The sequence below is a fragment of the Heteronotia binoei genome, chromosome 5 (assembly GCF_032191835.1).
Source record: "Heteronotia binoei isolate CCM8104 ecotype False Entrance Well chromosome 5, APGP_CSIRO_Hbin_v1, whole genome shotgun sequence".
Lineage (NCBI taxonomy): Eukaryota > Metazoa > Chordata > Lepidosauria > Squamata > Gekkonidae > Heteronotia > Heteronotia binoei.
In genome coordinates, this window is record NC_083227.1 from 43,775,615 (window position 1) to 43,798,589 (window position 22,975).

The window sequence follows — 22,975 nt, forward strand, 5'->3', positions numbered from 1 at the left end:
GCGGAAGGTAGGGAATAAATGAAGCAAGTAAATAAATAAATACCGGTGACATTTCTGTCTGTCACACAGCTTCATAAAGCTGCAGAGCTTCTGTCAGGAAACAACTGTGTTCCTCGTACTCACTGTCGTGCTAAGCAAACCCTGCCTTTTCAGACACAGGGAACTCTTTCTGCTTGGCATGGCCCACTCCCAATTTCTTTTTGGAGTTCACCTCATACACCTGTTCTCAGGGGAGCTCCCCTCAGGGGCCCCGGCCTTCTCAGAAGCGCCTGATGTCAAAGGCCTCTTGTGAAGTGGGTCACCTTGTGTTCTTCAGCGTGGCATTAGGCCGCTCCCTGGTTGGGAGGGGAACGGGGAGCGCCTTTACCTGGCCTGCTGCCTCACCTTGGCTGAGCTGCAAAAGAGCAGGGCTGATCCCTCCCTCTCAGCGCCTGGCACTGTGCAGAAGGGAGGAGGAGTTGGAAGAAGGAAACCTCTGGGAACTCTCCGAGCAGCTCACTGCAAAGCAGAGCTCTTGAGTGTGCAAGCTGGGTGCATGTGCACAGGGAGTTGGGTGCAAGCTGTGTGTGCAGGCTGCATGCACACTGAGAGTGGTTAGGAGTGCAGCGCTGTCAGCTGCGTGCACGGCCTTGGAGAGCAACGGGGACATGTACAGGTAGGAGTTCATTGGGCCCTTCTCACCCTCTGCTTCTTCACCATTCTCTTTCAGCGTTAGGTAAGAGCTCTGGGCTTCCCTTTGCACTACCTTTCTATATTCCCAGCATGTAATTGCTTTGTACGATAAGGAGTGCTTAACAGGAAGGGCGCTTTTGTTACTCATTTTTAAGGCTGAATGCAAAAGGAAATCCATGTCACCTGTTCCTCCAATATTGCACAAGTTTGGCAGCTGGGTCTTGAGACGTTTGTTGCCCAGTCTTGTTCCTTAGAGTCAGCTATAACCTAAAGTTGCCAACCTCCAGTTGGGGGCATGGAGATCTCCTGGGATTACAGCTGATCTCCAGACAATAGAGATCGGTTCCCCTGGAGAAAACAGCTGCTTTGGAGGGCAGCCTCTATGCCATTATACCCCACTGAGGTCCCTCCCCAGGCTCTACCCCCAGATCCTCAAATCTCCAGATATTTCCAAAGTGGGATTTGGCAACCCTATGCAAACCTAAAGATCCTGCTCTACAGGCCTGTACAAAGGAAGGTGAATGTTCACTCTATACCCTACCCTGCACAATGGACTGTGTCTATCCAGAAGCCACTAAAAATGTGGGAAGGGCAAGTATATTATGGATGCATATTCTAAGCAGAGGTGAATTATGTGGTGCATAGGTAGCTGAGCCATGCCTTCAGATTTCATTGTGGCAGGGATACCTAGCAGTTTAGATTAGCACACACAGCGCTTGACTACTGCCTGCTCTGCTCTAGTTAGACCTCGCCTAGAGTGCTGTATTCTGTTTTGGGCACCACCATTTAAGAGGGATACAGACAAGCTGGAAGGTATCCAGAAAAGGGCAACCAAGATGGTGAGGGATCTAGAGATCAAGTCCTATGAGGAAAGATTGAAGGAGCTGGGTATGTTTATCTCGAAGAGGAGATGATTGAGAGGTGATATGATCACCATCTTCAAGTACTTGAAGGGCTGTCATATAGACAATGGCGTGGAGTTGTTTTCTATTGCCCATGAAGGTCAGACCAGAACCAATGGGTTGCAATTAGATCAGAAGAGTTTCCAGCTAAACATTAGGAAGAACTTCCTGCCCGTTAGAGTGGTTCCTTAGTGGAACAGGCTTCCTCCAGAGGTCATGGGCAGTCCTTCCTTGGAGGTTTTTAAACAGAGGCTAGATGACCATCTGACAACAATGCTGATTCTGTGAATTAGGCAGATCACGAGAAGGAGGGTTGCATCAGTGCTTCGTTCTCGTGGCCCTTTCTTACACACCCAGGAAGATACTGATTGCCACTTTGGGGTCAGTATTTTTTCTCCAGGACAGTTTTGCCAGGGATCCTGGAGGTTTTTGCCATCTTCTGGGCATGAAGTGAGGGTCACTGGGGAATGCATGTGGGTGAGGTATTTGTGAAATTCCTGCATTGTGCAGGGGGTTGGACTAGGTGACCCTGGAGGTCCCTTCCAACTCTATGATTCTATATTTCTATGAGTGTGGGTAAATGTTAGAGAGAGGGGACTTAAACCACATTGGCCTGGGTTCAAATCCTTGCTCAACTGTGAAGCTTGCGAGCTGAATGTGGGTCATTTGCTCTCATTCAGCCTAACCTACCTCAGAGTTGTGAGGGGGAAAGGGAAGGATGAGTTCCTGGGAGGACAAGTGAAATAAGTAAAATTAGAAGCACTGGGACTCCAGCATCTATAATTTCCCTGCAGCCTAATCCCAAATGTGATGTTAGTGAATCAGTGGTGAGGACCAGGGCTTTTTTTGTAGCAGGAACTCCTTTGCATATTAGGCCACAACCCCCTGATGTAGCCAATCCTCCTGGAGCTTACAGTACACCCTGTACTAAGAGCCCTTTAAGCTCTTAGAGGATTGATTACATCAGGGGTGTATGGCTCAATATGCAAAGGAGTTCCTGCTACAAAAAAAAAGACCTGGTGAGGACAGAAAATAACTCTGCACTTGTTCAGAAGAGTTCTAGCTGTGATTACTGCTGTGTATTTCAATGGAAAAATGGGTCTGGACCCCATAGGGGTCTAGTTGGACTCCATCAGGCATGGCTGAGTAAAAAGCCCTGGCCGCATTTGCCTGTCCTATCTGTAATGCCGTGTTCTTGGAACTGGATGCAGAAATACAATTTAATTAAGCAAAAGTTTGCTGAATAAAGGCTGGAATTGTTCTCCTTAAGGCTCAGGTCTTGGTGCTCAGCAGCCAGGGTGGGGATTAAATCTCCGGACTGGCTACCCAGGGGAAAAGACTGAGCACCCTTAACAGCCCTTGATTATCAAGAGGCCTTTTGGAAAGAAATTTGTTCTCCGAATGCAGCATTGTTGATAGGATAATGAGAAGGCGGGAATGTCTGTAAACTGAGGATGAGAAGCAAAAGCAGGAGACAGGATTGTTCTGAGTGATTCCGCAGTTGTACCAAAGTGCAGAAACTAGAACTGGGTACACATTTCAGATGCCCAATCTCAACTTCCATGTTTGTTGTTGGGGCGGGGAGAAGCAAGTTTCTAGCTCTCAAGACAGTAAAATGTTCTGGGTGTGATTCAGTTCTGGTTTTAGGGATCTTCTGGCCAGTGACTGTGTGAATATCTGTAGTATTATCTGGACCTGAAAATCTGTTGATCAGGACCAGTGTTCCCTCTAAGCTGTGTTAGCATGAACTAGCTCACACATTTTTAGCCTCCAGCTCCCACATTTTTGTCTTAGCTCAGGAAAAATGGCCCCAGAGCATAATAATTTATGCAGTAGCTCACAACTTTAATGCCAGTAGCTCACAAAGTAGAATTTTTGCTCACGACTCTGCAGCTTAAAAGGAACATTGATCAGGACAATAGCTGATGGTAAGCAGTGGCTCAACTGCTGCCACTTTTGTTTGTGAACACCTTTCTTAATTTAATTCTGCCTCAGGAGGGTAGAAGGCTGAATTTGGCTTGAAGAGGCTTGAGTTCAAGACCCATCTCTGCCATAGGTTCACTGTGTGGTCTTTGGCAAGTCACCCCCTTTCTCATGCTTCATCAGTAATGGCACCTTATTTCAGAGCTATAAGGACAACCAAGACCTTTGAAAATTAAAAGCCTCATTATACACATTATTACCAAGCAAGCTGACTGACTGCAATGTACCATTCGTCAAAGTATTTGTTTATATCACTGCAGCTCCCAAACAACATAATAGGCAGTTAAGATAAGGAAAGGGAATCTGCAAAAGTTGAACTCCTAGGTCAAATTCATTAGGATTGCATTGCCAAGAGGCTCTCACTTAATTTGCAAGATATTAGCAGAAACATAACGTGATGTCAGTGGGGATTTTGATGCCAGCACCAAGCTTCTCCGGAGGTCCTGTTTGACCTACATAGCTACAACTCCAGTCTTCTGAGCAAGCCCTTCAGGGAGAGCAGTTCTCCTCCTAGTTGTTACTAGAAGTCACAATGTTTGCTTAAAACACACCAATGGAATTATCGTGGCCCAATATTCCATCTCCCATGTGGATAGACTTGCTCTGTGGGGGAATGGTAGTCTCTGTTGCAAGATAAATATACTTCCTCAAGTTTTGATCATTAGACTTTCCTGGCAATTGATGTGTTTTGGGTTATATGCATACAAAATTTTAATTTTTCTGAATACGTTGGAAGCACTAGCACTTCCTGAATCCCATTAAGCAAGAAACGTACAAATCAAAGCCTTTCCTCCAATTTTCTAGAAATCGGGGTGTCTTGGACTGTGTATGTGTGTAGGAGATTTCAGTTCCATAGCTAGGAGAGAAGTAGGGTAAAGTGCATTTGGGGTGCACTTTGAGGTTGTTTATGGGGAGGTCACTAGATATGTTTTCATGGTTTTTATGATAATTGAACATATGAAGATGTCGTTGAACCAACCATTGGTTCATCAAGATCAGTAATGTGTACTCAGACTGGCAATGGCTCTCCTGAGTGTCAGGCTGAGGTCTTTCACATCACCAAAAAGATAAGAACGATACACTGAAGAACTATACAAAAGAGATGAAAGGATGACAGATTCCTTCCAAAAAGAACCTTTTGAAGAAGAACCACCATTTTAGAAAGTGAAGTAGAAAGCTGCACTGAGAGCAACTGGGAGAAACAAATCACCAGGAGTAGATGAGATATCAGTAGAGATATCCCAAGCCTCAAAAACGGAGCCCATCAAAATCTTAACAAGAGTATGCCAACAGATATGGAAAACAAAACACTGGCCCACAGACCAGAAAGAGCCCATTTACATTCCAATTCTGATAAAAGGAGACATCAAAGACTGCAGCAACTGTCAGCCCATTGCATTAATTTTTCATGCAAGTAAAGCGATGTTCAAAATATTACAACAAAGACTGTTTCCATACATGGAACGAGAAATGTCAGATGTTCAAGCTGGATTTGGAAAAGGAAAAGGCAGTAGAGACCGCATTCCAAACACACACACAGGGTGGCCCTTTTAGCTGGAGATGCTGGAATCCGAACCTGGGACATTCGGCATGCAAAACAGAGGCTCTGCTATGAGCCATGGCCCCTACCCCTTAGGATCCCTTTAGGCTACATGTATACCACATTCCATAGCTCTGGCTCACTGGGAAGTACCAACAGTTGCAATATGCTCTGGTTTATATCAGTGAGTGACTCAGTCAAGTCGAAGCAGTTTTAAAGGAAAAGGAGAAGATTATCCATATCTTGCCAGGTGAATAAAAGTTACAGAGAACACCCTTCAAGAACTAGGCATCTATTCCTTGAACACCTTCAGAACAGGAAGAATGGCAGTATCCCATTATGACAGATTTTAAAAATTAATCTGTCAGTTCCCACCTTGTCACCTGCCAGGAACCCAAGACCGGCTGACAGGCTTGTTCCTGGGTATCCCACAGCATGGTGAAAGGAAGCCTCATCCTCCAAGCCTGCACTTTTAAAAAATCCCCTACCAGCCTAGTGCTAGGAGAGTCTTTGCTTTTTTATTCCCTGTAGAATTCCCCATTCCAGAATTAATTTCCATCTGTGACACACGGGGGGGGGGGGGCGGTGGAATCCCCCCTGGCAAGCCTCTGCCAAAGGAGAAGGTAAAGTCCATCTCCAGAAATAGCTCTGCTTTCTGCCTCGAGGAGCCATTGTTGAAAGTGGGAAGGGAGGGGGGGAGGCATTGCCTGTTTTCCCACCCTGCCCCCTCTGCGAAAAGGAAGCATCCTATCAAAGCCAAAGGGAGGCTGGGCAGGGAAAGTGGCTTAGAATGGGAGAGGATAAGCTATTCTTGGTGCTTTTATTAGAAAGCCTGGTGCAAGACACAACAAGTGCATTCCTGCCTGGCTGCTGACAGGCTCCTTGGGAACAGGCCATGGCTGAGCAGGGCGTGGGCTCGGACAGCAACTATGTCTTGATAGAGCCCCATTTCAGCCTGAGTTTGTGCTGTGCTCACGCTGTCATGGCCCCAGATAGAGGCTTTCTTGGCCTTCAGGTAGGAGACCTTCCTTAGCTTGGCATTAAGGAGAATTCAGTCCTTGTTCAGATTGTATCTATTGACCATTCTCTGCTTCAGTCCTGCCTATCCACACTGCTTGCAAGCCCCTCTCATCAGTATCAATATGGTATAATATGAATACTGGACTAGGATCTGGAAAATGTGGGTTTGAATCCCATCTTTGCCATGGAAGTTTACTGGGTGACCTTGAGCCAGTCGCTCCCTCACTCTCAGTGTAACCTGTCTCACAAAATGGGATAAAATGGAGGAGCACAATATTGCAAGCTGCTTTGGATCTTCATTGGAGAGAAAAGCAAGAATTAAATAAATTAATAAATTACATGAACTCTGCCCTGATAATCGGCAAAAGCAGTGAGAGTAAATGTGTTGCTATTCCAGTGTGCCATGTGTCAGAAGTATGGTTTGATTTTTAGACTCTAAAGAGTCTATGCTGATCTACGCAACCTCGTACGGAAGACCCCTACAGAGGACAAGGTGATCATCCTTGGCGACTTCAATGCCAGAGTAGGTAAAGACTCGGAAGCCTGGAAAGGAGTACTTGGCAAACACGGCATTGGCAACTGCAATGACAACGGGCGCCTCCTGCTAGAATTCTGCATGGAGCACCAGCTCACCATCACCAACACTATCTTCCAGCAGAAGAACAGTCTGAAGACAACCTGGATGCACCCACGGTCCAAGCATTGGCACCTTATCGACTACATTCTGGTGCGCCAGAGAGACCTTCGAGATGTCTTACACACCCGAGTAATGCCCAGCGCAGAATGTCATACGGATCATCGTCTTGTACGCTGCAATCTCCGTCTTCACTTTAAACCCACACCCAGGAGAGGAGGTATCCCTCGGAGGAAGTTTCAGGTTGGCAGCCTCCAGTCAGCCGAAGTTAAAGCTGCCTTCCAGGCAAAACTCCAGTCAAGAATTGAGGACCTCAGTTGCCCCACAGACCCTTCTCCAGAAGCACTCTGGGAACACCTAAAAACTACCGTCCTGCAGATCTCTGAAGAAGTCCTCGGGTTCTCCACAAGGAAGAACAAGGACTGGTTTGATGAGAACAATCAAGAGATCCAAGAATTACTGGCAAAAAAGAGATCTGCCTACCAAGCACATCTTGCTCAGCACTCCTGTCCTGGGAAAAAAGCAACCTTTCGCGCTGCATGTAGCAACCTCCAGCGCAAGCTTCGAGACATTCAGAACGAGTGGTGGACCAAGCTTGCAGAGAGAACCCAGCTGTGTGCAGACACTGGTGATTTAAGAGGGTTCTACGAAGCCCTGAAGGCAGTATATGGTCCATCATATCAGGCTCAGAGTCCCTTGCATAGTGCAGACGGCCAAGTGCTCCTCACAGACAAGGCATCCATACTGAACCGGTGGTCGGAGTATTTTCAGGTTCTCTTCAGTGCCAACCGCGTAGTTCAAGATTCAGCAATCCACCTCACCCCACTTCAACCGGTGAAAACAGAGTTGGATGAGATCCCCACCCTAGAAGAGACTGTTAAAGCCATCAAGCAACTGAAAAGTGGCAAGGCAGCAGGAGTTGATGGAATTCCACCAGAGATCTGGAAGCATGGGGGCACAGTACTACATAGCTCACTTCACAAAGTACTTGTCACCTGCTGGGAACAAGGCAAATTACCACAGGACTTTCGTGATGCAATCATCATCACCCTATACAAGAACAAAGGGGAAAAGTCAGACTGCTCCAACTACCGGGGGATAACCCTGCTCTCCATCGCAGGCAAAATCCTTGCCAGAATACTCCTGAACAGACTGGTGCCCACCATTGCAGAAGAACTCCTCCCAGAGAGCCAGTGCGGCTTCAGAGCTAACAGGAGCACCACCGACATGGTATTTGTTCTCAGGCAGCTCCAAGAGAAATGCAGGGAACAGAACAAGGGTCTGTATGTGACTTTTGTCGACCTTACCAAAGCTTTCGATACCGTTAGCAGGAAAGGCCTGTGGCAAATCTTGGAACGTTTAGGATGTCCCCCAAGGTTCCTCAGCATGATCATCCAGCTACACGAAGACCAGCGAGGCCAAGTCAGACACTGCAACGACCTCTCGGAGCCCTTCCCAATAGGCACAGGTGTAAAGCAAGGCTGCGTTCTCGCGCCAACTCTCTTTACGATTTTCTTTAGCATGATGCTTCAAAGAGCCGCAGTAGATCTAGATGAGGACGATGGTGTCTACATCCGCTATCGCACCGATGGCAGCCTGTTCAACCTGAGGCGACTAAAGGCCCACTCCAAGACAATGGAAAAACTCATCCGAGAGCTACTGTTTGCTGATGATGCTGCACTCGTCTCCCACTCGGTATCAGCTCTGCAGCATATGACGTCCTGCTTTGCAGAGGCTGCCAAGCTATTCGGCCTAGAAGTTAGTCTGAAGAAGACAGAAGTTCTCCACCAGCCTGCACCCCAGGAAGTTTATCACCCTCCCTGCATCACTGTGGGTGAATCAGTTCTGAAGACAGTCCAGCAGTTCAGCTACCTAGGGTGCATCATCTCCTCAGATGCCAAGATCGACAAGGAGATTGACAACAGGCTGGCAAAGGCAAACCGTGCATTTGGCCGACTGCACAAAAGAGTGTGGAGCAACAAGCATCTGAAAAAAGGCACAAAGATCAATGTTTACAAAGCGGTTGTGATGACAACCCTCATCTATGGCTCCGAATCGTGGGTTTTATACCGTCATCACCTGCGACTCCTTGAGCGCTTTCATCAGCGCTGCCTTCGCACCATCCTCAACATCCACTGGAGTGACTTTGTGACCAACACTGAAGTCCTCAAGCGGGCAGAGGTTACCAGCATCGAGGCACTGCTGTTGAAGACGCAGCTGCGCTGGGCAGGGCATATTTCTAGGATGGAAAACCACCGCCTTCCCAAGATTGCCCTGTATGGCGAACTCTCCACCGGCCATCGAAATAGAGGGGCACCAAAGAAGAGGTACAAGGACTCCTTGAAGAAATCCCTTAGCACCTGTCACATCAACCATCACCAGTGGTCTGACCTAGCCTCAGATCGCAAAGCATGGAGGCACACCATCCACCAGGCTGTCTCTTCCTTTGAGAACACACGCATAGCTGGTCTTGAGGACAAAAGGAGATTGAGGAAGAATCGCGCTGCTACAGCACCAACCCCAAATCAGACTTTTCCCTGCAGCCGCTGTGGCCGGACCTGCCTGTCCCACATTGGTCTTGTCAGCCACCAGCGAGCCTGCAGCAAACGTGGACTATTGCACCCTTCTTAAATCTTCGTTCGCGAAGCCAAGCCGAGACATTGAGAGAGAGACAAAGAGTCTAGCTTTGGCTTCTCAGAATGTGTCCAGAAACTTCCCAAGTCTGGCCAGGCTGAACTGGGAAGTGGACTAAAGGTCTTGCCTTCCCTCGGTCTCCTGAGGGAGAATCCGCCGCCCTTTCACCCTTTACAATGTGAGCCAGCCCTGGGCCTGTGCCTGCAGCGGGGTAGGCTCTGTGTGCCATGGAGCAGAAAGAATAGGCTGTGACATTCCCGTAGCTTAGAGACCGTTAGTCCCTTTCAGAGAGTCCCAACTCCATTTGAATAAAAATCAGTCTCCAGTCCCGCTTGCCCACACTGGGAGGGGGGTTGGGAAGAGCTGGGTTATTTTTACCCGTCGTCATCTGTTAAGTTCGCACGGCCAGAGTTCTCACGCTGCTTGGACAACACGGACCTCGGACATTTCAACAGGACAGGGGTTCCTTGCTGGGGTTGGGGAAGAAGGAAATATTGACTCCATCACTCTCTTCTCTGGGCCCCAACTTGGAGCAACGCATGAAACATCACCTCAGATGCCCAGAGTAGCCCCAACCCTGAAGTGAGTATTAAGGACATCCCTGAGGAGAAATGGGATAAGAACAGATACTGAGTTGTACTTGGAAGAATGGGGATGGCTTGAACAATATTTTCTCTCTTAGTCAAATTTGCCTGCAGCAGGTTGAATGTGAGTTTTAGCTGAGAAAAGAATGATGGTAGTGATGGATTTGTGTTTTCAGTGTGGATTGAAAGGTACCTGAGATGGGACTCCATCTATGTAGAAGATGATTCTTTGTTTTGTGAAGATGCTGAACATTTGTTTTTAAGGCAGTGTGGGAGGTTTTAAGGCAGTGTGGAAGGTTTTTGAAATGGTGAGAGGTTAAAAAGAGGGACCAACTTGCAGCTTTCTCAAGCCCCTAAAGCTCTGTTCCGCATTCCACCAGAATACTTCAAATTCTCATAACTGGGCCTCCATCATTTGCCCCTCACACTCTATGGCAGTGTCCATGTGGAGGTTTTGCTCCACATTCATTTCTACCAAACTACAGTGGTTCTGCTGTAGGGTTTCACATGACACTATCATCAATTCATTCCCTCTTCTGGGTTTTCCCTTCATTGCCTCTATAGTTTACCAAATCTGCTTTGGTAAAGATCATACTCAGAGTGGGTTTGGAGGGAATGAGCAAAAGAAGATGCATATTTTACCACCTCCCAGTTACATCTAGTGCCATTTCCCCTTTCACCTGCAATGTTTCCTCTAAGCTACAGAGTCTTGGGAGCAAAAAATCAATTTTGTGAGCCACTGGCATTAAAGTTGTGAGCTACTTCATAAATTAGTGTGCTCTGGGGTCATCCTTCCTGAGCTAAGACAAATATGTGTGAGCTGGAGGCTAGAAATCTGTGAGCTAGCTCACGCTAACTCAGCTTAGAGGGAACACTGCTCACCTGCCATTCTCCTCAGCACTACCACTTGTGATAAAACACTGTATCTCATTTGTGGGGGGGGGGGGGAGACCCATTGGAAGGGGGGGGGTGATGGTTGGTCCAAAAGAAAATAATAGGAAATTGCCCCTGCAAAGTCTCTGTTGCAGCTGTGAATGCCCCTGCATTTGCAACAGCAGTGGGACCAACCCAGAGAACTGCCCCCCATGCACCTTAATCATCTTTCCATATGGCTTTTTCCCCTCACAACCTAGCATACTCATGTTCCCCTTTGCACAGATCCCCTCTCACATGCATACAATGAATCAGTTTCTATCCCTCACACAAAACATGGTTGCTAAAAAAATTTCCTTGGGGAAAAAAAAACTTTTTACAGACAGGGTCCAGACCGGAATCTTCAGGCACATGGGAAGTGTCTCAAACCAGGGTGGTTCAAAATGGAGCAGCCGAATCCCAATCAGACACTCCCATGTTAGACACCTGTTTCCTGCACGGGAGGTGCTTTGGCACAGTCAGATGGCTGTTGTGCACCATACCTTTGGCGCAGTTTGGGCTTCTTTTTTCCATAGATTTTTAGTGGTCATGTGCATATGCCGACATGTGCTTTGGACAGTTTTTAAAAAAAAGAATACCAATGAGCACCTAGAACAGATTGACGGACTCACACCACCAATCTGCCTCATTTGCACACTCCTGTGTTCAGACGCCCGGAAAGACGGATGGTGTACGGCAGAAGGATTTGCTATGACTTCATAAGTGGTAGCTTTTTGAGCCACCTCAGAGATGCCAGAGGATGGGGTGAGTACAGGAGTGGGACAGGAGGCAGATGTTGAAGTTTGGACTTGATTTTTTAATCCGTCCTTCTGTCGGTTTAAAATGGGGGTCTGCACCCAGCTGTATTTATGTAAATTTATGCATCTTTTTTAACAATGGATGAACTGCTAGTTAGTGGCTGAACCTGAAGGGGAAGAGGAAAAGAGAAAGTCAGATTGACCAAACTGTTGGCCTTGGATGGACAAAAATGGGCCACAGTTGGACCGATTTCGCACTCACTGTATGCCGCTCTCACGTTCGTCTTCTCAGCGTGGCATCCTTCCAATTTTCCACTATCTGCCCCAGGGCTGCAGCAAAGATCGGCGTTTAAGTGCAGCAAACAGAAAACGCTAAAAACCAGTTTCTGTTTGCTGTGCTTAAACACCAATCTTTGCTGCAGCCCTGGGGCAGATAGTTAGAAATCGGAAGGATGCCACACTGAGAAGACAAATGTGAGAGCGGCATAGGGTGAGTGCGAAATCGGTCTTGGTTTTCTGTTGCCCTGGCACTTCCCGCATTCTTCTCCACAACACTGTCTCTCATATACTGCCTCAGTCATCCTGCATTTGACTATTTTGCTTCACTTTCTAGCCCTGGTAGCTTCAGCTTTTGTCCTACAAGGCCTCAACCCATTAGTAGGCCCTTGTCCATCTCCCCTCAGTTTCACAGAGAAAAGGGGAATACTTCATTATTGTGCTACAATATTCTGTTTTCTTTTCCTTCCACAGATTGAAACTCCCCACACTGCCAATGGCATTGCTACTCCACTTGCTTCTTTGGGGTAAGTGTTGACACCAAATTTGCCTTTCAGCAACTGGGCCAAAGCCTGTGTGATAGCGAACCAGTATGGCATAGACGTTAGAGTGACTTGGGAAACCAAATTCCACAGACTTAACTGCATATGATATGGGGAATTCCATGAACAGAGTTCTCAGCAAAGCAGAGTCAAGAAGCACCTTTAAGACCAACGATGTTTTATTCAGAACGTAAGCTTTCATGTGCTCTAAGCACACTTCATCAGACAGTAGGATGGAATGGCAAGCAGTCCTAAATACAGAGAAAGTGGGCAGTGAATCAGCATGCAAAATCATGGAAATGTTACTTAGCAGATTAAAAGAATCACAATCCGGGGCCTAGTGACTGCCAGCCTGTGTCCAGCCTGTGGCAGTCGCTAGGCCCCGGCTTGTGATTCTTTTAATCTGCTAAAGGACATTTCCATGATTTTGCATGCTGATTCACTGCCCACTTTCTCTATATTTAGGACTGCTTGCCATTCCATCCTACTGTCTGATGAAGGGTGCTCAGAGCACACGAAAGCTTGCATTCTGAATAAAACTTTGTTGGTCTTAAAGGTGCTACTTGACTCTGCTTTGTTCTACTGCTTCAGTTCCCAACAGTTTTATTTCTATAAAAAATCACACATGTGGGGCCCTGATTCAGACTGAGAACATAGCACAGAAGGAGAAAGGGTTAAACTTTCTTTCATATGCCATTTTTAAAAAAAACTGAAACAGCCTCAAGCAGCAACCCTTGTTTGCATTGTTGGGGTAAAGACCCTGAGCCAGTTGCTCTCTCTTAGCCTAGCCTACAGGTTTGCTTTGAGAATAAAATGAGGGAGAGGAGAACGATTTATGTCACCTGCATGTCTTGGAGGAAAGAATAAAAATGGGATCGATGTTATGTTCTGGTTGTGTAACGTTTACAGGCAATTCCCTGTCTACCTGTGGACTGGTCCCGTTGTTTCCACATTTGATTGGGAATAAAGGAAGGGCTGAAAGATTCCACACAGAGGCAGGGCTCCTGTGGTTATTGTTATTTGCCCAGAAGAGGGCAAAAATACAAGGCAAGCCTAAATGGAGTTGCAGCTTGCAAAGTCCCACTGGCTTCAAAGGACTAAGAAGGGTGTAACAATGCTTAGAGCTGTTGGTGCTTTCTCCAGGACAGGCAGTTGTGCTGAAATCCTTCATTCTATGTACTTTTTGAGGACTGAAGCCCCCATCCTGTATGGAATGTGGCAATCTTGCAGAATGACACGATGCAAATTTACTCATAGGAGCACAAGAAGAACCTTGCTGGATCAGAGAAGTGGTCCATCTAGGCCAGCATTCTGTCTCACACAGTGGCCAACCAGTTCCTTTGGAGGGCCAACAACAGGGCATAGAGGCCCTGATGTTGCCTCCTGACTGTAGTATTCAGAGGTTTAATGCCTCTGAATGTGGAGGTTCCCCTTAGCCACCGTGGCAGGGGATGTTTAATTCAGTCTAACTGCATAGGATTGCAGCCCTAGAATGTCCACTATGATGCATGCCTCTCCTCTGCAACGCTGGGGGAGATGTTCTTGGTTCAGTGTTGCTCTGTTATTTCTATACCTCATAAATCCCTCAAAGTCAAGCCAGAACAGTCAGTTTCTGAAAAAGGCAGGTATCTGTTGATAAGGAGGACTGAAAGCCTGTTTCTGTTCAAGCAATCTAGAAACCAGCCCTTCTCCTCTTTGCAGAAATCGGGAGAACCATGCTACCTAATGGTCATGTCAGTTGCTTGAAAGGGATCATTCTGAAATGCATAGTAACAACATATTTCTCCACATACAGAAATCATGAAAATGTGTGCGTTGATATGATCAAGCATCCATGATCTTAAGTGTGCATAAATACCAATATGATCAAGGACAATTGGCTGTGAATGGGCCTCCACTTTGCATAAGGCAAATAGGTCATCAGAAGCACAAGTAGTGATTCTTGTCCACTGCTGCTCAGTGAAACCGTAGGCGGCGGGCCCGCTGGCGCCCAGCAGCAGGAGGAGGCGGCAGAGGAGGCGGCCGGCAGCGTTGGCGCAGCAGGAGCGCAGCAAGGAGGCTGAGAACCGCCGGCGCGAGACTGACGCCTAGCGCGCCCCCTTGCCTCCGAGGGTGTCAGCGCCAGGGGCCGCTCTTTCCCGCGCTCTTCGTCGTCCTTGCTCACCTTCCAGTCCTCCTCGGTCTTGGCTGAGGTGGCTGCGGCGATTGCTGGGTGGGGGAACGAGAGTATCCAGAACCATCCGCCAAAATGGTGAGCGATTCCTCGGGAGGAGAGGCATGGGACCCCCAGGGGGGACCCCCGGCTGTTAGCCCCCGACTGTATTTCGAGGCGTGGATGCTCTTCGGGGACGCACGACCCTTCTTCTCTGGAACGACCCCCCGAGGCCCACATCCCACAACCACCATATTCAGGGGATCCAATTCTATGAGCCCCCCCCAAAAAGGTGTCCTTATCCTTATTTCGAAGGGAGGGAATGCATTTAAAAGGTGTTCATTCCCTTTAAATGTGATGGCCAGAACTCCCTTTGGAGTTCAATTATGCTTGTCACACCCTTGTTCCAGGCTCCGCCCCAATGTCTCCTGGCTCCACCCCCAAAGTCTCCTGGCTCCGCCCCAAAGTCCCCAGATATTTCTTGAATTGGACTTGGCAACCCTATCTAAGTCTCTGATTCAGAGAGAAGGGCGGGGTATAAATCTGCAGTCTTCTTCTTCTTCTTCTTCTCCTCTACTGAAAAGTGCCCAGCCATGCACAGTACTGTTATGTTCGAATGCAAGCACGTCATCTTGGCAAATGAGATCCAAGATGTACATACACACATGTCTCCATCCGGGTTTGACGTAGCCGTCTCCAGGCTTTGCTTTTTTAGGATGACTCACTGAGCCACTTTTAATTTTTTTCTTCAAAGACTCCAAGTTGTCCTCACTTGGCACGCATGGGACGAGGTTGTGGTTTTCTTACCGGCTGACTGACACAAACACTCTTGGAACTCTGCCAGCCTTTAAACCAGTCCAGAGAGCGCCTGTGTGCCGCAGCATGCCTTGACACGTGCTGTGCACAAGTCATGCCTGGGGACCCATTGTGAGTGGATTGGGAGGAATAAGACGTGGCTGGGCCTGCCACGGCTCTGCAACAAAGGAGGCCTTTTCTACCCTATGAAGTCTTGGTGCCACCTGTGTCCAGGAGTCCTTCTAATAAGAAGCCAGCATGCTCCTGAGTGTTGAAAGCATCCCACCCCACTGAGCTTCTGTTAATGGGACAGCCGACTTTCCCCCTACAGGTTGGCTAACAGTGTTAGCAGTTCAGAACTTTCCTGCTTTCTTCCTTTCACCACTGCCAGGGATTTCCCTGAAATGCTTTTACTGGGGGACAGGAGAACACTTCCTGGAACAGCATAAGGAGTGAATTGGGTTTCTGTAGCAAGAATAGGGCTTCCATTCTCTGGGTGGTGGCTGGAAATCTTCTGAGATTCCAATTGATCTCCAGGGACAGAGAGGAGTTCACCTAGAGCAAATGGCCACTTTGGAAGGTGGACTTGGTGGCATTATTTAGGGTTGCTAGCTCTGGGCTGAGAAACCCCTGGAGATTTTGGGGGTGGAGCCTGAGGAGGGTGGGGTTTGGGGCCATAATTCCACAGATTCTGACTTCCAGAGCAGCCATTTTCTCCAGGTTAACTGATCTATGCCACCTGGAGATCAGCAGTAATAGCAGGAGATCTCCAGCCACCATCTGGAGACTGGCAACCTTATCTCATTGAAGTCCCTCCCCTCCTGCTGTCTTCAGGTTCCACCCCCCCCCCCCAAAAAAAAATTTCCAGGTATTTCCCAATCCAGATCTGGCAACCTAAAGCAAGAGGGGAAAATTGATGAAAAGCCTCCTCTTCCATTAGCTGAAATGATCACCAGGAACCAACCCATGGATTGCCTTAGAATTGTAAAGTTGGACTTGGAAAGGATCTCCAGGGTAGGCTTCCCAATCCCCAGGTCCCAGTGGGGGATCCCCCGGTTTTACAGGCTTCCCCCCTCCCCCAGCCAGCTGGCCGGCGGGGGAAGCCCCACCCCCACAGCCATTATGCACCTCCACAAACAATTCCAATAAGGAATGATGGGGAATTGATCCGTGGGTATCGGGAGCTCTGGGGGGGCTGTGTTTTGAGGTAGAGGTGCCAAATTTTCAGTATAGCATCTAGTGCCTCTTCCCAAAATACCCCCCAAGTTTCAAAAGTATTGGACCAGGGGGTCCAATTCTACGAGCCCCAAAGGAAGGTGCCCCTATCCTTCATTATTTTCTATGGAAGGAAGGCATTTTAAAAGGTGTGCTGTCCCTTTAAATGTGACGGCCAGAACTCCCTTGGTGTTCAATTCTGCTTGTCACACCCATGCTCCTGGCTCCACCCCCAAAGTCTCCTGGCCCCACCCCCAAAGTCCCCAGATATTTCTTGAATTCGACTTGGCAACCCTACTCCAGGGTCATCTAGTCCAACCCCTACACAACACAGGAAATTCACAACTACCTCCCCGCACACACACCCAGTGGCCCCTGCTCCAAGCACTTTTAAGGAACTGGCCAATGGTTGAGAGTGAGGCTACACAGGATTTAATCCCCAGTCCACATTGTTTTGCTATCAAAAGTGCTCCCCTTATTCCTATTAGCTTTGGATGAAAGAATACTGGCAAATACTGTCTGTCTGTCTGTCTTTCTTCTCTCAAGCCAATAGGAGCAAGGAAGGGAATTTCAAAAGGCAGAAGCCTGTGAGGGTAGGCATATTAACCACTCTCTTCTCAACCCCAATATGAACTGGGCCCCCTCATGCTTGAAATTTAGCTTTAAAAGACATGGCAACGTCTCCTGTCTTATCTAGTTTGACCTTCATTCCTTTCCCTATTAAAACAAAGAAGGGTCTTGTGACACCTTAAAGATGAACAGATTTCTGGTGGCATAAGTTTTCATGGACTAGGGCCCACTCCACCAGATGCATGAAATGTTATCCCCTTTGCTATTATTGCTTCACATGTTGCAGGGCTAAGCTTCAGCACTGATAACAGCTTCTCTGGGCTTATCTCCTATTAAGTCCTGGGCTGGTACAGAGATAAGGAACAGCAGGGAAGGAAGGGGCCATTACAGTATTCCCCAATACTACAACCAAAGGAAATACTGACTTTTGAGACAAGGAGTGATATAGATTATTTTTAAAAACTTTAAAGCAGGCTTGCAAACTACGGCTTTGATCCTGCTTTCACCTTCTGCAGGTTCAAAGAAGAGATGTGGGTTTTGCTGATCCCTTGCTCCCATGGTAGTCCCAAAAATGGTGCTCTTAGAGCTAGGCAATAGCTTCAGAGGAATTGGAGATTGCCCAGAGGAGGAAATGCCTCCCCCACCTTGTGTCCAAGGGAATTTTAGGTGGAATTCAAGCCTATAAGTACAAGCAAAGTTTTTTGTTGTTTAGCCGCACAGTGTATCTGTTGTGAATTACAGAGATCAGCCCTACAGCACAAGAGAGAGAAAGAGAGAGAGAGATACAGGGTTTTGTTTTGTTTTTTAGCAGGAATGCACAGGAACACAGTTCCAGCTTGCTTGGTGTCCAGGGTGTGGCCTAATATGCAAATGAGTTCATGCTGGGCTTTTTCTACAAAGCCCTGTGTGAAACAATAGTGACATCAGGTGGGGTGGCCTAATATGCAAATGAGTTCCTGCTGGGCTTTTTCTACAGAAAAAGGCTACACACATGCAGGGCTTTTTTTGAGCAGGAACACACAGAACACAGTTTCAGTTGACTTGGCGTCAGTGGGCGTGGTCTAATATGCAAATGAGATCCTGCTGGGCTTTTCCTACAAAAAAGCCATACGTGCAGGGTGCATTTAGCTTACTCTAAATGCACACTGCACATATTTGCCTCCATGCTATGAACATTTGTCCAGTCTACACACTGAACCTCTGTTAAAAGGGCAGAACCGGGTTTGATTCCCCACTCCTCCACTTGCAGCTGCTGGAATGGCCTTGGGTCAGCCATAGCTCTTGTAGGAGTTGTCCTTGAAAGGGCAGCTTCTGAGAGAGCCTCTCAGCCCCACCCACCTCACAGGGTGTCTGTTGTGAGGGAGGAAGATAAAGAAGATTGTGAGCCGCTCTGAGACTCTGAGTGAAGGGCAGAATATAAACCCAATGTTGTCTTCTTCTTCTTCCTTAAGACATTGACAAAATTAGAGTTGCCAACTCCTGCTTGGGAAATACCTGAAGATTTGAGGTGGAACCTGGGGAGGGTGGAGTTTCGGAAGGGGAGGGACCTCAGTAGGGTATAATTCCACCCAGCCTAACCTCCCAAGCAGCTGTTTTCTCCAGGGGAATGGATCTTGGTGATCTGGAGATCAGTTGCAATTCCAGGAGGTCTCCAGCCCCCACCTGTAAGCAGGCAGCCTATGACCTCTTCTTTCTCTTGTTTGATCCATGCCCTGAGTGCCTTTCCTTTTCCCTGGGTAATCACAGCTAGTCCCGTATATCTAGAGACTGACTGTTTTTTTCAAAAAGGGTGGGGAAAACCCTGACCCTCCTTCTGTTTCTTTAAGTGGACACTTTCATGCAGAAATTAAGCAGGTTAAGCTTTTTCTGTATGACCTCCAGCCTTGTCAGGAGAAGTTTCATTTGCTTAAAGTCTGGTTTGCTGAGCAGATAATAAAGGCATGGAAGGAGAATTGGATCAATAAATACTGCTGGCACACAAACCTTAGAAGAGCAGGGGAAAGGTGGCCGGCTTTCGATTAATTGCAATGCTTCCAGGCCCTTTTGAGACACTCCAGTTCTTGTTTTTAGAAATTAACCACCAGTTCTTGTTTTCAGAAATTAATCACATCGTGTGCCCAGGTGGGGCTCCTTTGGAATGTACCAGGCATAACTCTGGCTGAGCAGCCTCAGTTAATCATTGGCAAGAGCAACAGCTTGGGCCATAATTAGTATTTTTTTTTTTTAAAGTATAAGGGCTGGTTAGGGAGCTTCTGAGAAAATGTAGCTGTCATTAAAATTTGTATAAATTCTCCTTCATAACAGAGTTGTAACAACAAATTAAAAAATTGTCACCATACACTTAAAATACATCAATATATTTTAAACTATTACCTGTAGAACAGGTAAGAAATGTCTTCTATACCGTTTTGCAACTCTGTAAAGGTAAATGCACAGAGTATGGGAAACAAACAGGAGGAACTGGAAGTCCTAATAAAGGAAGGAGACTATGACATAATAGGCCTTTCTGAAACTTGGTGGGATGACATTCACAACTGGAATATTAGGATTCAGGGGTACAACTTATTTAAAAGGGACAGGCAAATGAGAAAAGGCGGAGGCGTAGCAATATATGTGAAGGAGGTATATACTTGTGAGGAAATATGTGAATCTGAGCATGGCAGCTCAGTTGAGAGTCTCTGGGTAAAAATAAAAGGAGTAAGAAATAACAGTGATATTATTGTGGGGGTCTGCTATAGACCACCAAGTCAGGCAGAGGACTTAGATGAGATACTTCAGTAGCAGATTGCAAAGTTCTCCAAGAGAAGGGATACAGTGATCATGGGAGATTTCAGTTACCCAGACATCTGTTGGAAGTCCAACTCTGCTAAAAATGAAAAGTCAAATAGATTCCTGACAACTCCTTTTCCAGAAAGTGAAGAAGGAAACAAGGGGATCTGCTATATTGGATTTGATTCTCACCAACAAGGAAGAATTGGTTGAAGAAGTGGAAATAGTGGGCACCCTGGGCAGTAGTGACCATGTGATTTTGGAATTTACAGTCTTAGGGAAGCTATAGGTAGTCAGACTTATAGGTTGGACTTCAGAAAGCAAACTTAGAACTATGCTGGGTAAAATCCCATAGTCAAAGATACTTAGGAAGAAGGAGGTTCAGGAAGGGTGGGAGTTCTTAAAAGCGAAATACTGAAAGCGCAATCACAGACAATTCCTATGAGAAGAAAAAATGGAAAAAACCTAAAGAAGTCGAAGTGGCTCCATAAACAGCTCTCTAAAGACTTGAGAAATAAAAAAGATTCCTTTAGGAATTGGAAGGAGGGCCTTATAACCAAGGATGAATATAAACAAATCACCAGTGCTTGTAGAAAAAAAGTTAGGATAGCTAAAGTTCAGTATGAGCTTAGGCTGGCCAAAGATGCTAAAAACAACAAAAAAAAAGGTTCTTTTCTTATGTTCAGAGTAAGAAAAAGAGCAAGGACATGGTAGGCCCATTGCGAGGGCAAAAAGTGAAATTGTAACAGGTAATGAAGAGAGGGCGGAACTGTTCAATTCCTACTTTTCCTCAGTCTTCTCTTCTGAGGGAAACGGTGCTCATCGTGGCAAAAACAGAACATATAAGGAGGGTATGAAGTTCCAACCTAGGATTAGCATAGGGGTAGTACATAAACACCTAGTTTCTTTAAATGAAACTAAGTCCTCAGGGCCAGATGAATTGCAGCCCAGGGTTCTAAAAGAGCTTGCGGATGTAATTTCTGAGCCTCTCGCTATTATTTTTGAGAATTCTTGGAGAACAGGAGAGGTGCCGGAAGACTGGAGGCGGGCAAATGTTGTCCCCATCTTCAAGAAGGGGAAAAAAGAGGATCCGGGTAATTACCGACCCGTCAGCTTGATGTCTATACCTGGAAAAATTTTAGGACAAATCATCAAACCGTCAGTCCTGGAACATGTAGAAAGAATGGATGTGATTACTAAGAGTCAGCATGCTTTTCTCAAGAACAAGTCATGTCAGACTAACCTGATCTCTTTTTTTGAGAAAGTAACTACCTTGCTGGATCAGGGGAATGCTGTAAACATCGTTTATCTTGATTTCAGTAAGGCTTTTGATAAGGTTCCACATACTATCCTTGTTGACAAGTTGGTAAAATGTGGTTTGGATCCTGTTACCATTAGGTGGATCTGTAACTGGTTGACTGATTGCACCCAAAGAGTGCTTGTGAGTGGTTCCTCATCCTCTTGGAGAGGAGTGACAAGTGGAGTGCCTCAAGGATCTGTCCTGGGACCTGTTTTGTTCAACATCTTTAATGATTTGGATGAAGGAATAGAGGAAATGCTTATTAAATTTGCAGATGATACTAAATTGGGAGGGGTTGCAAACACAAAAGAAGACAGAAACAGGATACAGGATGGCCTTGACAGGTTGGAAAACTGGGCTAAAATCAATAAAATGAATTTTAACAGGGATAAATGTAAAGTTCTGCATTTAGGTAGGAAAAATCCAATGCATGGTTATAGGATGGGGGAGACTTAGCAGTAGTATGTGCACAAAGGATCTAGGGGTCTTAGTGGATCATATGCTGAACATGAGTCAACAGTGTGATGCGGTGGCTAAAAAGGCAAATGCAATTTTGCGCTGCATCAACAGAAGTATAGTGTCCAGATCATGTGATGTGATGGTAACGCTTTACTCTGCTCTGGTAAGACCTCACCTGAAGTATTGTGTTCAGTTTTGGGCACCACATTTTAAGAAGGATATAGACATGCTGGAATGGGTCCAGAGGAGGGCGACGAAGATGGTGAAGGGTCTGGAGACCAAGTCCTATGAGGAAAGGTTGAAGGAGCTGGGGATGTTTAGCCTGGAGAGGAGGCGGCTGAGAGGTGATATGATCACCATATTCAAGTACTTGAAGGGCTGTCATAACGAGGATGGTGTGGAATTGTTTTCTGTGGCCCGGAAGGTAGGACCAGAACTAGTGGGCTGAAATTAAATCAAAAGAGTCTCCAGCTCAACATCAGGAAGAACTTCTTGACCATTAGAGCGATTCCTCAGTGGAACAGGCTTCCTCGGGAGGTGGTGGGCTCTCCTTCCTTGGAGGTTTTTAAAGAGGCTAGATGGCCATCTGACAGCAATTAAGATTCTGTGAATTTAGGGGGAGGTGTTTGTGAGTTTCCTGCATTGTGCAGGGGGTTGGACTAGATGACCCTAGAGGTCCCTTCCAACTCTATGATTCTGTGATTCTATGATGATTTCAACAGAGAAATAGTGAGATTGGACTGTCGTTAGCCTCACACCTGTCTACAAGAAAGCAGAGATAAAGTGGCTCAGAAGAACAGAGATGTCACATGGGTTCCTAAGTGAGAGGCAGTCCTTTAAGTATGTGGGTCCCAGGGCTGGCCCTGCCACTAGGCAAACTTGGCAATTGCCTAGGGCGCTGGCCTTCTGGGGTTGCCAAACTGGGTGTCCCCCATGTGGCTTGGTGATGTTATCAGTGTGGGGTATGTGTGTGTGCCAGAAGTTAGCCTTGTCTAGGGAGCCAGACAGTCTAGAGCTGGTCCTGGTGGGTCCCTAGGATGGGATGGAACACAGGGCATTTTTTTGTAGCAGGAACTCATTTGCGTATTAGGACACACACCCCTGATATAGCCAATCCTCCTGGAGCTTACAGTAGGCCCTGTACTAAGGGCTCTGTAAACTCTTGGAGGATTGGCTACATCAGGGGTATGTGGCCTAATATGCAAAGAAGTTCCTGCTACAAAAAAAAGCCCTGGAACTGAGTGTTGAAGGCCCCTGT

At 46.8% G+C, this 22,975-nt stretch overlaps 1 protein-coding gene across 2 annotated transcripts in view; it reads left to right on the forward strand.

The window, feature by feature from the left end:
* The first annotated feature begins 503 nt into the window (after positions 1-503).
* The window catches only part of LOC132572404 (laminin subunit beta-1-like), a 95,997-nt gene continuing 73,525 nt past the window's right edge, over positions 504-22,975 (forward strand). The window contains exons 1-2 of one of the 2 annotated variants that reach the window (XM_060239364.1): positions 504-655; positions 12,390-12,442. In XM_060239364.1, the coding sequence (XP_060095347.1) occupies positions 648-655; positions 12,390-12,442 (61 nt within the window). In that variant the 5' untranslated portion in view covers positions 504-647. Of the gene's footprint in view, positions 656-9,855; positions 9,968-12,389; positions 12,443-22,975 lie in introns of those variants that run through there. The other variant, XM_060239363.1, reaches the window with a different exon arrangement.